General features: G+C 36.3%; 1 protein-coding gene across 1 annotated transcript in view; it reads left to right on the top strand.

Moving 5' to 3' along the window:
* ADCY1 (adenylate cyclase 1) overlaps positions 1–15,632 on the top strand; it is a gene marked incomplete at both ends in the record, with an annotated part of 143,433 nt that overhangs the window by 117,691 nt on the left and 10,110 nt on the right. The window contains 3 exons of the mRNA XM_084226822.1: positions 3,553–3,642; positions 6,498–6,754; positions 7,365–7,491. Of these exons, the coding sequence (XP_084082948.1) occupies positions 3,553–3,642; positions 6,498–6,754; positions 7,365–7,491 (474 nt within the window). The remainder of the gene's footprint in view (positions 1–3,552; positions 3,643–6,497; positions 6,755–7,364; positions 7,492–15,632) is intronic.

Raw genomic sequence — 15,632 nt, forward strand, 5'->3', positions numbered from 1 at the left:
TTAAAGTTCCTTAGTAAGTAATGTATTGGACACTTCAAAGCCGAAGATGAGTCATCTGAAAGTAGGCTTTTTAAAAGAATAATCATTACAGCAGTGTAGCATTCAGTGCCATTAATTCTACACTTTGTTTTTTGCTAAATCTTCCCAGAACACCTACCACTAAATATTGTGTTTAAATAAACTGCTTTAACCTGACTATTTCTCCTTTCTGACTACAGAGCATAATAGTTCTCCCTTTGATTCCAGCTGGTCTGGGTGTAAAGTCCTGCTAACATGCCCTCTGTTTTCAAAATTTTTCCTGCCAAAACAGCAGCTGTTTTGATGGTAAAGCACAATGTTTTGCACGCACAATCCTTGGCCTTTTCAAAACCTTCAGTAATGATTAATTCTCCTGCATCATATTTTCACAACAGTAATGATGCAGAAGGACATTTGGTTGTTTTAGGGGAGAAATAGGTCTGCCAGATCAGAATAAAGCATCTACAGGCTAATTTTCTCATTAAAGAAATCTCTATTGGATTAATATAAATTTAGTCTTTTCATAAAAATAACAGGGAAAAGCACCTACTCATATAATGAGCTTTTCTGATTAGGACACACTAATTTTAGTTTTAAAAAGTCTGCAAAAGTCTGCCTTTTTGCAGAAGGAAAGCATGTGTTTTCATGGGAACATAAATAGTATATTAGCAGAGTATCAGGTGCTGAAAAGAACATTATTTATGAACTTACAAAATTATTTGGGAGTAACTTTGATGATCTCTTTTTTTTATTAGGGCAGAGTAGTTTATCATCTGTTCTTCTCAGTATAGATCATAGAAATGCAGACTAAATTTGCAGCAAGTTACTTCTCTTTATACCATTTACCTGGGGCTAGTGCAAACATAAGAAGTATTCCTTCTGTTTTGTCAGTCAAGATAATTTGTATTTATTCCAGGTTCTTCCAGAGATCCAATACTATACAGGATCAAATCCAGTCTTAGAAAAATAAAGAAATATAAAACCTTAGAATATCACAATTTAAAACTTTGTAGCAAAAAAAAATCTCATAATAATTAAAATTAATATGATGTGGATAATGGATATACAATGGTAAAACAACCATTTCCTTATTTTAATCAGTCTTATGGCACTTACTTGCACTTTTACACTGCACAAGTGACTGAGCTTCTCCATGCTTTAGCATTAAATACCTCACTCATAGAACTACTTTAATAATATTTTACAGTACCTGTTACCTAGAATTTTGGTAATTTGACACCACTTATTTAGTTAATAAAAATTTCATAAACAAAGAAAGCAAAGAAAATTAAGCCCAAAATTCTATGCTGTCATAAAAGTGCTGATACAATCTTAGAATGACTTAAAGTCAGAAGTATAAATCTTAATAGTGTCAGAATTTTAATTCATACATGTCTCATACCTTATCTTTTAAAGGTTTTTTTTCCATTTTAACCCAATAGCCTAGCATGTCAACATTTAAAATATGTATGTGCTACACAGACCAAAAAAATTGTCTGTGCAATGTGTCAGGACATGTGATCTTGGAATCCATATTTTGTTTTATCCCTATTAACCATCCAACATTATCTTCAAACCATGGGTATTGTATCTTTAATAAACAGTAGACAGCTTATTTGGTTGCAAACTTAATTAATGGAATATATATTTTTTTTCTTCAAGCAAAATTAGTTTGTATTTTATTTATATGGATAAAACCACATATGTTCCACCCCACTTGTATATAGGATTCTGGTCTAGTTAGGTGGACAGTTTGATGGGTAAAATAGTATGGAGGTAATCACACTCAGAGCATAGCACTTTATGCTTATACTTTACCTTGAAACCAGTAATAAGTGGGATACTACAGGAATTTATCCTGGACCCTATCCTGTCAGACATTTTTATCAACAGCCTGGAGAAGGACGTGGCAAATACTCATGTCAAGTCTTCAAGTGACTACAATTTTGTGAGAACAGCTGGCAGGATGATTATTGAGAGGGTCCTACATAGGTTGACAGAATGGGCAAACAGGAATCTTATGAATATAGAATGTATAATGTAAAGTCCAGGTTCTGAGAAGAAATAATGCTGTGCAATGACACAGGAGCAGCAACCAACTCTACAAAAATGGCCCTGAGACTCTGGGTGTCAAGGCAGAGAGTACTTTTCAGCCCCCTGAGGTCCCTTCCAATCAGAACTGCATGATAGTGGTGAACGAATGCAGAAATAGTCCTTTTTTTCATAGTGTAGTTTGAACAGTGCTCTATCTCCCTTGAGACACAATTTTTCAATCTCAGATTCCTATAATCTGAGCTATTTTTTCTTCAATATGCTCAGTTTTATTAAAGGTGATATACCTCAGGTATCTCAATCTATTTGATTGATGCTGGTCCTTACACTGGTGTAGAAAATTAACTCAGATCTATAATACAAATCTACGACTGATATTATATTGATTGCTCCACACCTACATTTACATGAACTTAACCTATATTGTAGCCAGAATATATTTGTAGATTCATGCTTACTTTTTTTTTTTCCTGTAATTGCTGTATTCTGAAGGCTACAGTAGTCTTTCTCTGACTATTTGGCTGCTGGCTGGAAGCTATGGTTTTGAGGCTGGTGATACCCACGAAATTAACAGCTTTTCTTCAAAACCTGTTGATTTTCATTGAAAAATCAGGTGTTTGCTTGTTCCATTTAAGCACAAGTGAAATTTAGCATTGATAAGTATGATCTTCCTCCTTTTAAAGGACACAGGATAGTCCCCACTTTAAATCTGACTGTTTTTTGGATTGTATTCTTGACCCTTGAAGTCACCAGAAGAAGTCCTGTGGTCTGAAAGAGACAGCCTAAGTTCATAGCCTGTCAGACTTACCCTTCCTCTCTCACATTCTGCCACAGGCTTCATAGCAGCAAGAACTTAATAGTGTGACAAACAGAATCAGGGTAAAAGTGGAGATAAACAAAACATTCAAGACTCCATTTCACCAGATATTTTTGTTGTCTGCTGCTGTTTCTGAAAAATTCAATGTTTTTATGAGTCACAATAATTAAAACTACCCTGCCATTTCACCTGCCTATTATAGCAGAAGACACATATACCACTCCAAAATTCTATGCTATCACAGTATGTTCTCTTGGATCACAATTTGCAAGGCAAAGGAGCTGAAAATTTGCAACTCGAAAGTTGCTTTGGGTATTTTCCCCATGAGAGCAAAATCAAATGCCATCCTAGAATATTATTTGCATCATGAGTAGACATACACCTAAAAATTTCTAGGAGTTTTAACTGTAGTGAGAAATAATATATAGCAATAGTAATTTCACATTTATTATCCCCAAAACTGCAATTACCATTAAAATACACCTAACACACTACAAGTGAATAACAGTTACTCCACAACAATAACTGCAATTTCATAATTTGCAGTACAGGTGAAATTTCTGTGTCCTTTATTCACTTCTCTTTATAGACTACTAAAAAATAACAACCCCACTTTAAAAATACTTTAAATATTTTTATATAAATATTTCTTTTCTTTTTTTTAGTGTTTTCCAGGGTGCCTGACAATACAAATTCGTACCATTTTGTGTATTTTTATTGTGATCTTAATATACTCTGTGGCTCAAGGGTGTGTGGTAAGTATTTGAATCAAGTTTCACTTAAATTAGCATTGTGTTTAATGAACGTGCTTGTGCAGATCCCTTAAACACATACCATATTCTCATCTGATGAATTCCTATTTGTTTTATTTTTCATACTTGCAGAGCACACTTTTTTAAAATTAAATCCCTTTGCTGCAATTGGAAATTTCATTGGCCTGAGACAGTGTATTGAATTAGGAATGGCAAAGCCATTAGCAAATTACACAGATAATTCCTATTCAAAACCAATATAAATTTGTATTTCAAATCTTAGCATCATGTAGACTGCTGGTGTCATGGACTTTATGGGAAAACCATTTTTAAATGTTCAACTTGCTTACTAGCTCAATGGCTAATATTTTGTGACAGACAAGGCTTGGCGTCAAAACAAGATTACTATTTCTATTTGACAACCTACAGAAGATACCTCTGTGTAATAATGGGGATATTTTTAGTCCAGGCAGATCAGAAAAGATAAAGAGATCTTAAAATATGGACAGTTTTGGGTAACAAGAAGAGGTGCTTACAAAGTGCTGCTGATATGATCCATTGACATCTAATGTCTAAAAAACTTTTGTTCTATGAAGTGAATGTGTTCAATACTTCTTTCTGAAAATTGACATTCCTTTACTGTAGATTAGCAGAGAGTTCAAAATGGTCGACTTCAATTGAAATGGTATTCAAACTTCCACCTGAGTATTTGTCAGTCAGTTGCCTTGACAAATTCCTAGTGCTCATCTTTAGCATTTTGGCTGCTAATGCTAATGAATTAAACATATTAGGGTACTCAAAGGAAAGAATCCACATAAAAATAGCGCATGAAACACAACTGGAAATGCTGAGAAGGCAGATGTTTCAAATAATGCTTCTCTGCAGGAATTTGACAATGTGTTCTGACCATTAAGAAGGCACGAGCAATTCTCAGTGCTGAGACGCCGAGCCCCATATTTTGTTTTTTGTATTTTGTGTATTCACTTGTCCCTGGACCTGCCCTGAGAACATAACAATTAGCTTATCCCCATGAACTGACTGGGCAGAGGGTCCCTTTTCTGTGGATTCCAATGTCCTGAGAGGAACCAAGAATTGCTGATGTTGAGACATTTCTGGAAATTCCTGGACACCATCTGTGTGAGTAACACACAGCCCTAATAGCACACAGATGTATATATGGTTCCTAGTGCGGACATGAGCACAAAATGCATAGAGCTTTGCAGTGGTTCCAGGCTAGCTGCTCAGAAAATTCTGTGAATCTGACTTAGAAATTGAGATGAAAGTTATGACAGCTAAAACCTTTGTGAATCAGCCCCCACAGATCTGACCCTTACTTTGACCAAATGAAACAAGCACCGTTGTTGCCACTTAAAGACAGTGAGAATGAGAAACAGCCATTGTAAACCCTAAGGCAACGCTGAACAACAGTGGAAGACAAATTAGAGTTCAGAAGTTCTGACCTCCAAAAAGGGAGTGATCATTCAGTTACGACTTAGAACAAAACTTAATCCATTCCTGAACAAAGTAACTTGTAACCTAAGTAGAAATGTTTAATCAGTAGAAATTATTAGTTCCTGCAAAGTAATGCCTCTAGAATTCTCATCTGTCAAAAGAGCTAGTGGTTGACGTTCCACTACTGGTTGTATAGCAGATGATATTTTCCTGGATGGATTCCAGATCACTGATGAAGCCCTCATGCATGTTTTTGGATAGTTTAGTATGAAGGCATTTTTAAGGATATTGAACAAAATCCCATTAAAAGGGATTTTTCATTTCACTTTCCCAATCTCATTTCATAGTGTTACCCATTATGAGTTTAACTCACATTATTTTATTTATTATGTCTCATCTTTCAAAGTTACTACAACCCCTTCTAAAATACATGGCTTAATCACCCTTCAGGATGTCAGTTACTTTACAGCATGCTATAAAATTTCATTGTCAGTGGTCAGGATGAAATAAAATGGTCTTATAATGCACTTCAAAAGAGATGCTTAAGTACAGGGCAGGGTTTATGTGATGGTGCCTGTTAAATCAATTTCACACTACCATCCCACTCTCCCCTACTTATACTAATTCTTATCCTTTTCCTTTGTAAGGGGTGAAGGTTGGACTGCAGTTAAAACTGGAGCTCTAGGGACTTGCACTATTTGCCAGAAATTCCTCTCTTCCTTGGGTAACAGCTCTGAGATATGTACATGACTTTGTCTTTAGGAAAAGCAGGTTAGATTTCCCCAAATTTCCCATAAGAGATATATGAAAAAATTTTATTTCCCAGTGTAAGAAGGAAATGGAATTCCTTGGATAACTGAAATGAAAGGTGTAATTAAAGATGAGTCCTTGTATTTCAAAAACGTGTGACAGCAGAAGTAGCTGTGAGATGGAAAAAGATTTTTAGTTTTTCACTCAATTAAAATGTTTTATTTTATATTTAAGTAATTAAAGTTTATGTGATTTACATAGTCAGTAAAACAATAATTTATTTCTGTGCTCTGTAAAAGAACCTTTTTCAACTGCACAGACAAATAAAATGTTAACTGAAGTTCCTTAATTTTGCAGGAATATCCTGGCTTGAGAATCTCTTAGGTTTGAGCACTGAGAGGGAAACTATTCAACTAAGCCCACACTTCAATTGGTCGCCCTTATTGGCATCTAATTAACAAATTGTGTCTTTCCCCTAAAACTCAGTGGAGCATTGCAGGAAAAGGACATTTTAATACAGCATTGAGCTTTGTGGGAACTCCACAGCAACATTTTTTCCAATTAGCAATGAACTACAGTCAGCCTCCATAGCAACTACATTTCTGTTTATTTCATATTTAACATTCTTCCCTTCTCACCTCTCCTGTCTTTTTTAGGTTGGCTGCATGCCTTGGGTTTGGAATACCAATTCCAGCAGCTCAATAGTTATAATTTCTCCTGGTGGAACAAATAAAACAATGAATGAACTTCCATGTGACACAGCCCACTATGCTTTCCTTTCCTGTGTAGTGGGGACTCTCACCTTGGCAATATTTCTACGTGTATCTTCCTTGCCAAAAATTATTCTCCTGCTTTTTGTTACAATTTTGTACATACTTATTCTGGAACTCAGTGGCTACAGAAAAGCAGTGGGGTAAGTGTCTTGCAAAATTAAGCAATGGGTAATTTTTTATGGATAGTCACACACTGACTACTTATTTCTGAATTGTCCTCTAGTGTTCAGTGCTGCCTAGGAGTAGAGCATAAGAAACACATCAATCATCCTCTCCCCAGCAATTGTAGGATCTAGTAACATCCATCAACAAGAAAGCAGCGTTTGGGAGCTGGCAACTGTTGCCCCACTGTTCTGTAGTTTTATGTTAATGTACCCAGCTGAACACTGCAGTCTAGCTATGGAATGGAACAGGAAAACACAGTTAAAAACTCAGCTGCCATGTTTCAGCAGCCCTCAATTGCAATTTCAATAAAGCTTTTGAGCTTTTCAATGTTTATATATTTTCTAATTAAAAACATGCACACACATTACAATAATGCATAGCATCTAAAAATCCTCAAGAACTGCATGTTGGTGTGATGCAGTGATCAGATGTACTATCACCCGTCTTCCTGCCCAGATGAGCCTCTACAGAAAAATCTAGTGATTAGGAGGTACCCATGTGTTCTAAACTAAGGATCTGATATTAAATGTGCAGTGTTAGGTATTAGACCTGGAATAACACACTTATTTTCTTCTTATTTTTAAGGGGCGGCTCCTTTTATATGCGTGGCTATGAACCAATACTAGCTATTTTGCTATTTTCTTGTGCTTTAGCACTGCATTCAAGACAGGTGGACTTGAAACTGCGTCTGGACTACCTCTGGGCAGTGCAGGTAAATCACAGGACTTCATAGTATCCATCCACGCAAAATGTTGTCTGACTTTTTAAATTGGTTTTCAAATACTGTCGGGGCAAATTACCTGGACTCAGACACTCAAACTTTTTCATGTCTCTTGGACTTCACAGCAAAAGATTACTTTAGAGCTTTCTTTCTAATCTATAAAATTCCTTTTTCCTGGAGAAGTGATTTTTTTTTGTTTCTTTGCAGTTACTCCAGTATATCATTAATCAAATAATATATTTATATCTAAGATGCATTAAGAATAAACTGTCAACAATATAAATTTGAGATAAAAAATTAAATCCATGGGAGTTTTTATCTTATATTACAAAAAGGAGTGAAAGTAAATCAATATTCAGGTAAACTGAAAAGAAACAGGTAAAACAGATAAAAGGAAATATTTCAACCTATATTATACAAAGAAACTATGGAACTCTTTCCCAGAGGAAGATCAGAAATTTATTTAGATACCAAGTGCAGGGACTATTTTTGAAAATGTATTTCCTAACTATCATAGACACAGGAAAAACCTGTAGAAATTATATTAGCCCTAACATAGGCATCAGAACATGTCTACCTCCTGTCACACCTCTCAGCAGTCTAATTCCCACCTCCAAAGTCTTTTACAATGGCCCCCAAGGGAAGGAGAAAGTTTAATATGTAAGTTTATTTGGTGGAATTTGGAAGTTATCCAAACTTACACACCTGTTCTCACCTGTACCCTGTTAATTATTTTGTCAAGAGGACCATTTGAATCATTATAATGCTTGCTTTTACACATAGCATAAAGACTGGAACACATGGGTTACTGGTTGACTGGAACATATCCCTGGCTCCACTGTGTTACACAAAATGGAGAAATCAGTTATGACTTAGTTCTATTGTCTTCTGCTTGAAAAGTTTTTCTATCTGGCATTTAAGCTGTGTGGGGGCTTCTTGTTCAACTTGATGTCCAAGACTTTGTTCCCTTCTTTTATGCTTTTAGATTATCTTGTTCTATTATTTCTATTCACTCTGTACAGTTCAACTGAGTGTGATCATTCCATTTAATTTTTGTCCTATGACCTGCAGTATTGATAACTGCTGTAAATGTCAGCCTCAGAAGGTTGTTTTGGATAAACTGATGCTAGTTTCTCTTTGCTGTGGTGCCAAATACAATTTGCAGATGGAAAAAAAAGATTGCCTGATTTTAAAATTTTGTGCAGCACCTGCCTTGTTGGATAGTCTCTAATTTTATATGGGTTGGCACACGGTGGAAGTATGAGAGTGCCATCAGCTCCATTAATACAAAACCTTCTGTATGTTATTCCTAGCCCTGAAATAGAGTAGCAGTACAGTTTTGCTACCCTGTGATCTTTCAGTGGAACAAGAATGAGTTCCAGCATCTTAAATAATTTTCATCATTCCAGCAACTGCAACTTGCATGGCAAATTGTGCATCCCTAATGGAAGTACTGCTTAAAAATTCTTAGTTTTAAGTTAGCTTTTAATTAGCACTTAATCGGTTTAAAAAATTGGTGTACAGGAATATGGCATGCTTTTCTAATGAAAGACCAGACCTGTACGTGGACAGTGGAAAAGGAAGAAATATGGACTTTTTCTGTTTTCTTAGAGACAAGTTATATAAAAATATCTAGTCATCATCACTGTTGTTAAAACCATTGTGCACTTTCTCCAAGGGACAGTAAGAGGAGATTAGACGTGAAATTTCAGTATTGTCCACCGGCATTTTCAGGTACCATTTCAAAAAGTGCTTTTTATCTGAGAAATCCAAATGCCATTTTCAGATGTTTTCAACTGTAAATCAGAGACGTATGTGGTGCCATCTTGTGTGTGAGGTTTGCGTGATAAAAATGAGAAAGGAAAAAAATCAGTTTAGGTAGAAAATTCAGAATTTAGGGATCAACATAACTAGCATTCTCTGAAATCAGTATGCTGATTTCAAATGATTATGATTTCAATGATTGTATTCTTGGCCTCTTGGATTATCTGGGCATATACCTTTCCTCTTCTCAATTCCAAGTGGAAGATCTATTCCCTGTACAGTAAGTAATAGTGGATAACACATTAAAAGAGATGCTGTTCTGCTTTCCACTCTGTGTATTGGTTGGAAATTATACTGAGTCCAAGGACTAATTATTGTAACAACCAGGAGTGCTATCCATGATGGATGTTACAGAAGTGGTTGTTTTGCTTACCCATTCAAACGAATAAGGAAAAAAAAAAACCAAAACATGGCCTTTGAACTTGCTAGGTTCAGGGAACCCTGTTTATTGGAAATACTTATATGTTAAAGCTGTCTTTGAGTAGTTAGCAAACTCCAGGCTACTAATTGTTCAGCAGCCTTTAAGAGGTGACAAATAAGAGCCAGTTTTCTGCAGTTGCTGGACTGCAGGAGCCCTCTATAAGGCTAAAAGCAGTCTTGGTAATGTTTCTCTACAGCCATAGTACTACTTACCATTAAACCATGTTGGCTTAACTTGGTTATATTTCTGGCAACAGAAGTTTTAGAAAGACCATTGACTTAGTGCACAGGATCTGTGGTGATTTTCTGTTTTGCAAAGTGAGTGTGATGATTCTTTGTGCAAACACTGAATTGCATGAACCAAATGCTAAATGTAGATTCACATCTCCCAGTAGCTAGTCCCTGCTGTGTGAAGATATTCCTGTCATTTTAGGAAGCTTTTCCATTGTTGGCTTACATCTGGGGGAATTTCAGATCCAAGGGCTATTCTGGAAGCTTCAAGCACTTTGTTTTCTACTTTTAGTAACATTCATTATTGGGCTAATCCTGTAAAAAATATTCTCAGTATAAAAGCATTTGTGGCATAAGCTGTAATAAAAAGGATTTCATAGATAACTTCTTTTATTTCATCATGAATGACAGTCCAGTACAACTAAATTATACTTTAAACCATAAAAGTATCGTGAAACTAACCACAGGAATACATAGACACATATTCAGTGGTCTGTGCTAAGGTCTGAGGAAAACATAATTTGACACATTTTTTTTTCTCCCCATTGGAGGAAAAAAAAGTGCTTTGAAGAAGAGCTGTTTCAAACAAGAAAAACTGATTAAGAAAAATTACACAGTTTCAAGACAAGTTAATCCAACTTCCATTCATCTAGGCTGCATTATCAGAACAGTGATAATACAGTAGAATTTATGTACATTGCGTGGAAAAATACTTTTTTATGGATGATATGTTGTTAAAACATTTATATTTGTACTTTCTGTTCACAAATCAGTAGTGTTACAGGCTCTTGTTAATTTGCTATTGGGTTTTTTATGTGCCAGATTTAACTTTTCTGAATATCACAGTATTTTCAGAAGATACCTGTTGTTTTTTTCTTGATACTTTTAATAGGCAGTGGGAGGAGAATTTCATTTTCTGCATAACATTATTGTATAACTCTGTGTTCCTCATATGACAATAACTATGAATAGCAAATATAAGAGATTTTACTTATTTGTGAGTGATAATCGCTTTTGATTATGCAAATTATTTAACAGAACTGGGAGGGGAAAAAAAGAATGGACAAATAAATACAAGTAATAAATTCATGAAGATCCTAACATTACCAAAAAATGTAGTTGCTCACTCTCCCAGAATTTGTCATGGGAGGAAAACAAGAATAGTACAATTATGTGATTTCATTTGATGCATCTAATTGGTGCATTCTTTAGGGAATACTAGAATATCATTCTGCTGTCTTTTCTAGCCCTTTGCACTCATAAGAAGTAAGAATTTTGCAACCTACAGGCAAGACTCGCCAGGTGTCTTTGCACTTCCACTCAAAAACCTGGCACTACAAAAGCAGTGTGATGTGTTTGTTCCCTGTGGATGTAGTGCCATCTTCAGGTGCAAAAAATGAGATTCCCATGGCATTGGTGCCCAGCTTCTTTTTAACTGAATCTTGAAACTATATTCTCATATGGTATCTCTTTAGTGAGTGACTATTCCACAGCATTTTTATGTTTATTAAACTGTCAGGTGATAAAACCGTTCAGACCACTTCGCAGACAGAGGATGGGTAACCACCTACCAACACTGTAAAAACTGTAGGATCATGTGTAACTATGTAAAATGCAGCAGGTGTTAGTTAGATTGATACAAAAAGTCATAGTAATAAAAACATTTTAAATTTTGTCACCATGTCCAGTACAAAAATAAAGCCTGCTTTTAAATATTGCAGTTTGCAAATACAGTTGTGTTTCACAAAATGACCTAGCTGCCACAAATACCAAATAGGTATAAGAAAACAACAGAATGTAAAAAATTTTATTGGTCATGCCAATGCACTTTCTTTCTTGTTTATTTTTAAAATAATATGTCTTGTTTTTTTGAGCTAGTAGCTATTGCATAAATATCATGCTGGCAGCTTTCCTCAATTAACCAATGGGAATAGGGTCAAATAGATGAAGGTTTAAATGCCATTTAGCTGTTTGGATAATATTCCCACCAGGAATGTAAATACCTGTGATCTGTGCTATTTTAATCTTTCAGCCCCTAGTACTCCTTCTCCCTTCCCAGTGTCCCTGTGTCCTGAGAAAGAATGATGCCTATGCATCTTCTAATCTCAGCTGCTCAAGAGTAGGCATTAGAAGCTCATGAGTCACAAGGAGGAAGGACAGTTTTCATTGCATTTCCCTGAAAGGCAGAAAGCAGGAAGCTGGAAAAAGGTCCAGAAATTACCAAAAATTGGCTTACTTCCTTCCTGTATTATCTCTGTGATGGGATAGTTTTAGAGTCCTCACTGTTGGACATGACCAAGTCTTTTTTTACTTCACCTTCCCTCCTTTATCTTCCCTTGTGAGAGATGCGAGGAGACATTTCCTTTTTCCCCAAGTAGCTTCTGAGGAGTTGAATAAATGAGAGCTTTCTCAGGCAGTGCAAGGCAAGAGGATAGATACTCAAGCTCCATGCAGTAGTAGCAGAGGAGGTACAATTCAGTTCATATTCCTAACAGATTACTTCAATAATAAAGCAGGATGTTAGGCATGGTGTGTGGATGGTTTAAGTGCAGTCCATGCAGAGACTCCATATTTGGTACCAGGAACAATACAGCAGTATTGACCCAGTGTGTGGTCTAAGATAATATGCCTTTGCTTTTCAGCATGAGAAAGTAACTCAGAAGAAATGCTGTGCTAATTCCATGAATGTTTTGCTTCTAGTTCTGGGGCTAGATCAGGCAGCACTAACACAGCTTAGTTTTCAGGGCATTGCACTGCCTCTCCTGGGCATTATCAGCACAAATTTCTCCCAGAACACACAAAGAGAGCTCAGTCCTCTCTCTTTTTTAGCTAGGAGGTGCTTGGCCTCAAACAGTTCAGGGAACAAAACAGTCAGAGCACTCTCCTTGTCCTACTGTTTGCATATTTTGCCCCTATTTTGGGTTTCCTATCACTACCCACCATGAATCACAGAATCACCATGGTATTATTCAAGGACTTTCCATGATGTTAGGGGTTTTTCATGTGAAAATGAAGATTTTCTCAAACCCTTAGTGTTTGATTAGTCTGACCATGACTCAGGAAAGCTGAGATCCTGTTGGTAAAGCAGTCTGCCAGCACCTCTGGCTATGGGGACCCTTCACAGAGTAGTCTGCTAGAACAGAGTGCAGTTCAGCTCATTTGTTTAGGGTCACATGCCAAAAGAGAGACCTCCTTATGGGTCTGCACCTTAACCTGCTGCCATTGACTGCTAGCACCCTTGAAGAATCCACATGAACAGTTTGCAGACAATACTCTTTATTAATACAAAACAGTAGTGAGAACTTAAGGTTTTAGGATTGCTGGTGATAGTATCTGACTGCAAAAATGTATTCAAAGCAATGTACAGACAAGCTCTAATCCCCAGTGAGAGCTTGCTAGAGATAATCATCCAGCATGCATAAAGTACACTTCTTACCCCATATGTGTCCATAGAGGGGAGAAGAGAGGTTCAGCCTACCAGGTAATCCCAGCAGTTACAATGGAGTCTTCTCTCCTTTCTTAGTTCTTCTTTACATTTATGCAAAGCCTGAGTGACCGTTAGTCATACATATTACTCAGTGAGGGGTGGTCATGCCTTGGAGGCAGGTAGCATCAGTGCAGCATCTGAGATAACCTTGGGATGAGGATATGTGTCAATCCCAGGAGGGTAATTCTGCCACAGCTGCTGATTCAATAGCAGGACATCTTCCTTTATCTCCCTAGGCTTCCAGCTGCTGCGTGGCTTATCAACTAAAAAGTAGCACCAAGTACCCTCTTCTCCAAGGGTTTCTACAGAGCTTGGTTGCAGTGTCTCAACTCCACTTCACTCCACCTCACCACACCCCACTCCACTCTCCATTCAGTTCCCCCTAGATTGTACAGTGTGTGGAAATTTGGGTGTGCTGTCTGTGTTCCATCTAGGGAGTAGCAACCATACTTCTCCCTATATTTTCAATACTGTTATCTTTAATTTTAGCTCAGGTCTTTTCCCCACAGTCTCATTTTTGGCAACTGAACCCTCTCAGATCCAAAATTGTAGTTAACAGTTTTGCACTCAAAAAGGGAAGAGACACTTGTTAGGTGTGTTGAAAACGTAGCATTCTATCATTAGCAATGGTGACATCATTAATGCCTTTCCCTGCTCTCAGATGATTTTGCCACCACCTCAGACATTACTCTGATAGCTTGATTTGAGCCATTAGCTCTTCACTCAAGAGCTCAGTTCTCTACTTCTTAGTCATGAGTGTTCTTTGCTCTGAAACTTCTGTTGTGGTTCATACATAATGATGGATGTATTGGAGAATCTTATCAATAATTTCTTCCAAAATGAACAGTTTGGTCCACAATTGGGCAAGGCAGATGAATTTGATCACACATTTCCACATCAGAAATGTACAACAGCTGCCAGTGATTGAGCAACATCACTACCCAAACAATGCATCAAACTGATTACTCCTCTTACCTACTTGATTCCTTTGATTAGTCCAGAAATTTCCACATCTTGACTCAAAAGAAATCTTTAGGAAGGTATTCTGTTCCATATTGTATTGGTAGGTTAACTGTGAACCTTAACATTCCTAGGAAGAAAGCAACAACAAAATTTCTTGATCAAAAAATATAGGAGTGGATAAGGAAGACCAGAATGGATAGTTTATTGAGACCATCAATTCAGTTCCCAAATCTATTTGCTGTTGTCAGAATAAAATTTTCCTCATTCCAGTGTGATGTAAAATGGAGTTGCAAGCTTGGTTTGGATTTTCAGCTGAAGAATCTTTTCATTTTTCCTGTTAAAACATTTAAATTCCAACAGTCAAACTAAATGCCAGAGGCTATTTCAGATGTTTATAGAAAACTGTAAGTCAGAGTTATACCACCAAAATAGGGGAAGGATATTTTAAGAAAAGAGCATGTGAAATTTAAACAGTGAAATAAGTGTCAAGAAAACAGCTCACAAACAGGAAATAGATAGTTAGAATAAAAGCTTCAGGTATATTTCTTGCAAAACTTAATTGCTATTTAAAGTTTACTGATATTTCACCTCTAGAAAAGGTTCACTTCTTAATTACCCAAATTAGAGTAGGAGCTGAGAATTTATTTAAAAAGGCAACAATTCCCAAAGAATTTATGTTTTTTAAATCAATTCTCTTTCAGAACTCTTTCTACTTGTAAAGAAATTTTAAAATACAGAATAAACTGCAGACCAAACAGACTGTGTAACCTGAATAAAAATGTTGTTTCCTAAGTTTTGTTATGGAAAACAAAACTTAGGTACCTGGAAAAAAAATCACATTAAATAATATTTTTAGACTACACAAAAGAAAGACGTGACTAGTTTTCTCCTACTTAGATAGGAATGGATACTGAGAAATTATGTGGACTTTTTAATAGATCAAGATACCAAATTTCAGATATAAATGGGACACCCATAAAGATTAGAACATGTTCATCAATGTGACTGGGGTTTCTCAACAATGCCTGAGAATTTGGCTTTCCAGTCTTCTACTGGCTGTAATTAGATAAACAAAATCACATTGGGATCACAGGATATTATTTGTGTTTGACTGAGGAACAAAGAATCAGCTGTGATTTCTGTGAGATGAATCTGACACTGATCAAGTGTTTTCTAATGAAATCAGTGCAAGAACAAAAGTCACTCT

The sequence above is a fragment of the Fringilla coelebs genome (assembly GCF_963513975.1).
Source record: "Fringilla coelebs genome assembly, chromosome: 1".
In the NCBI taxonomy this organism is placed as follows: domain Eukaryota; kingdom Metazoa; phylum Chordata; class Aves; order Passeriformes; family Fringillidae; genus Fringilla; species Fringilla coelebs.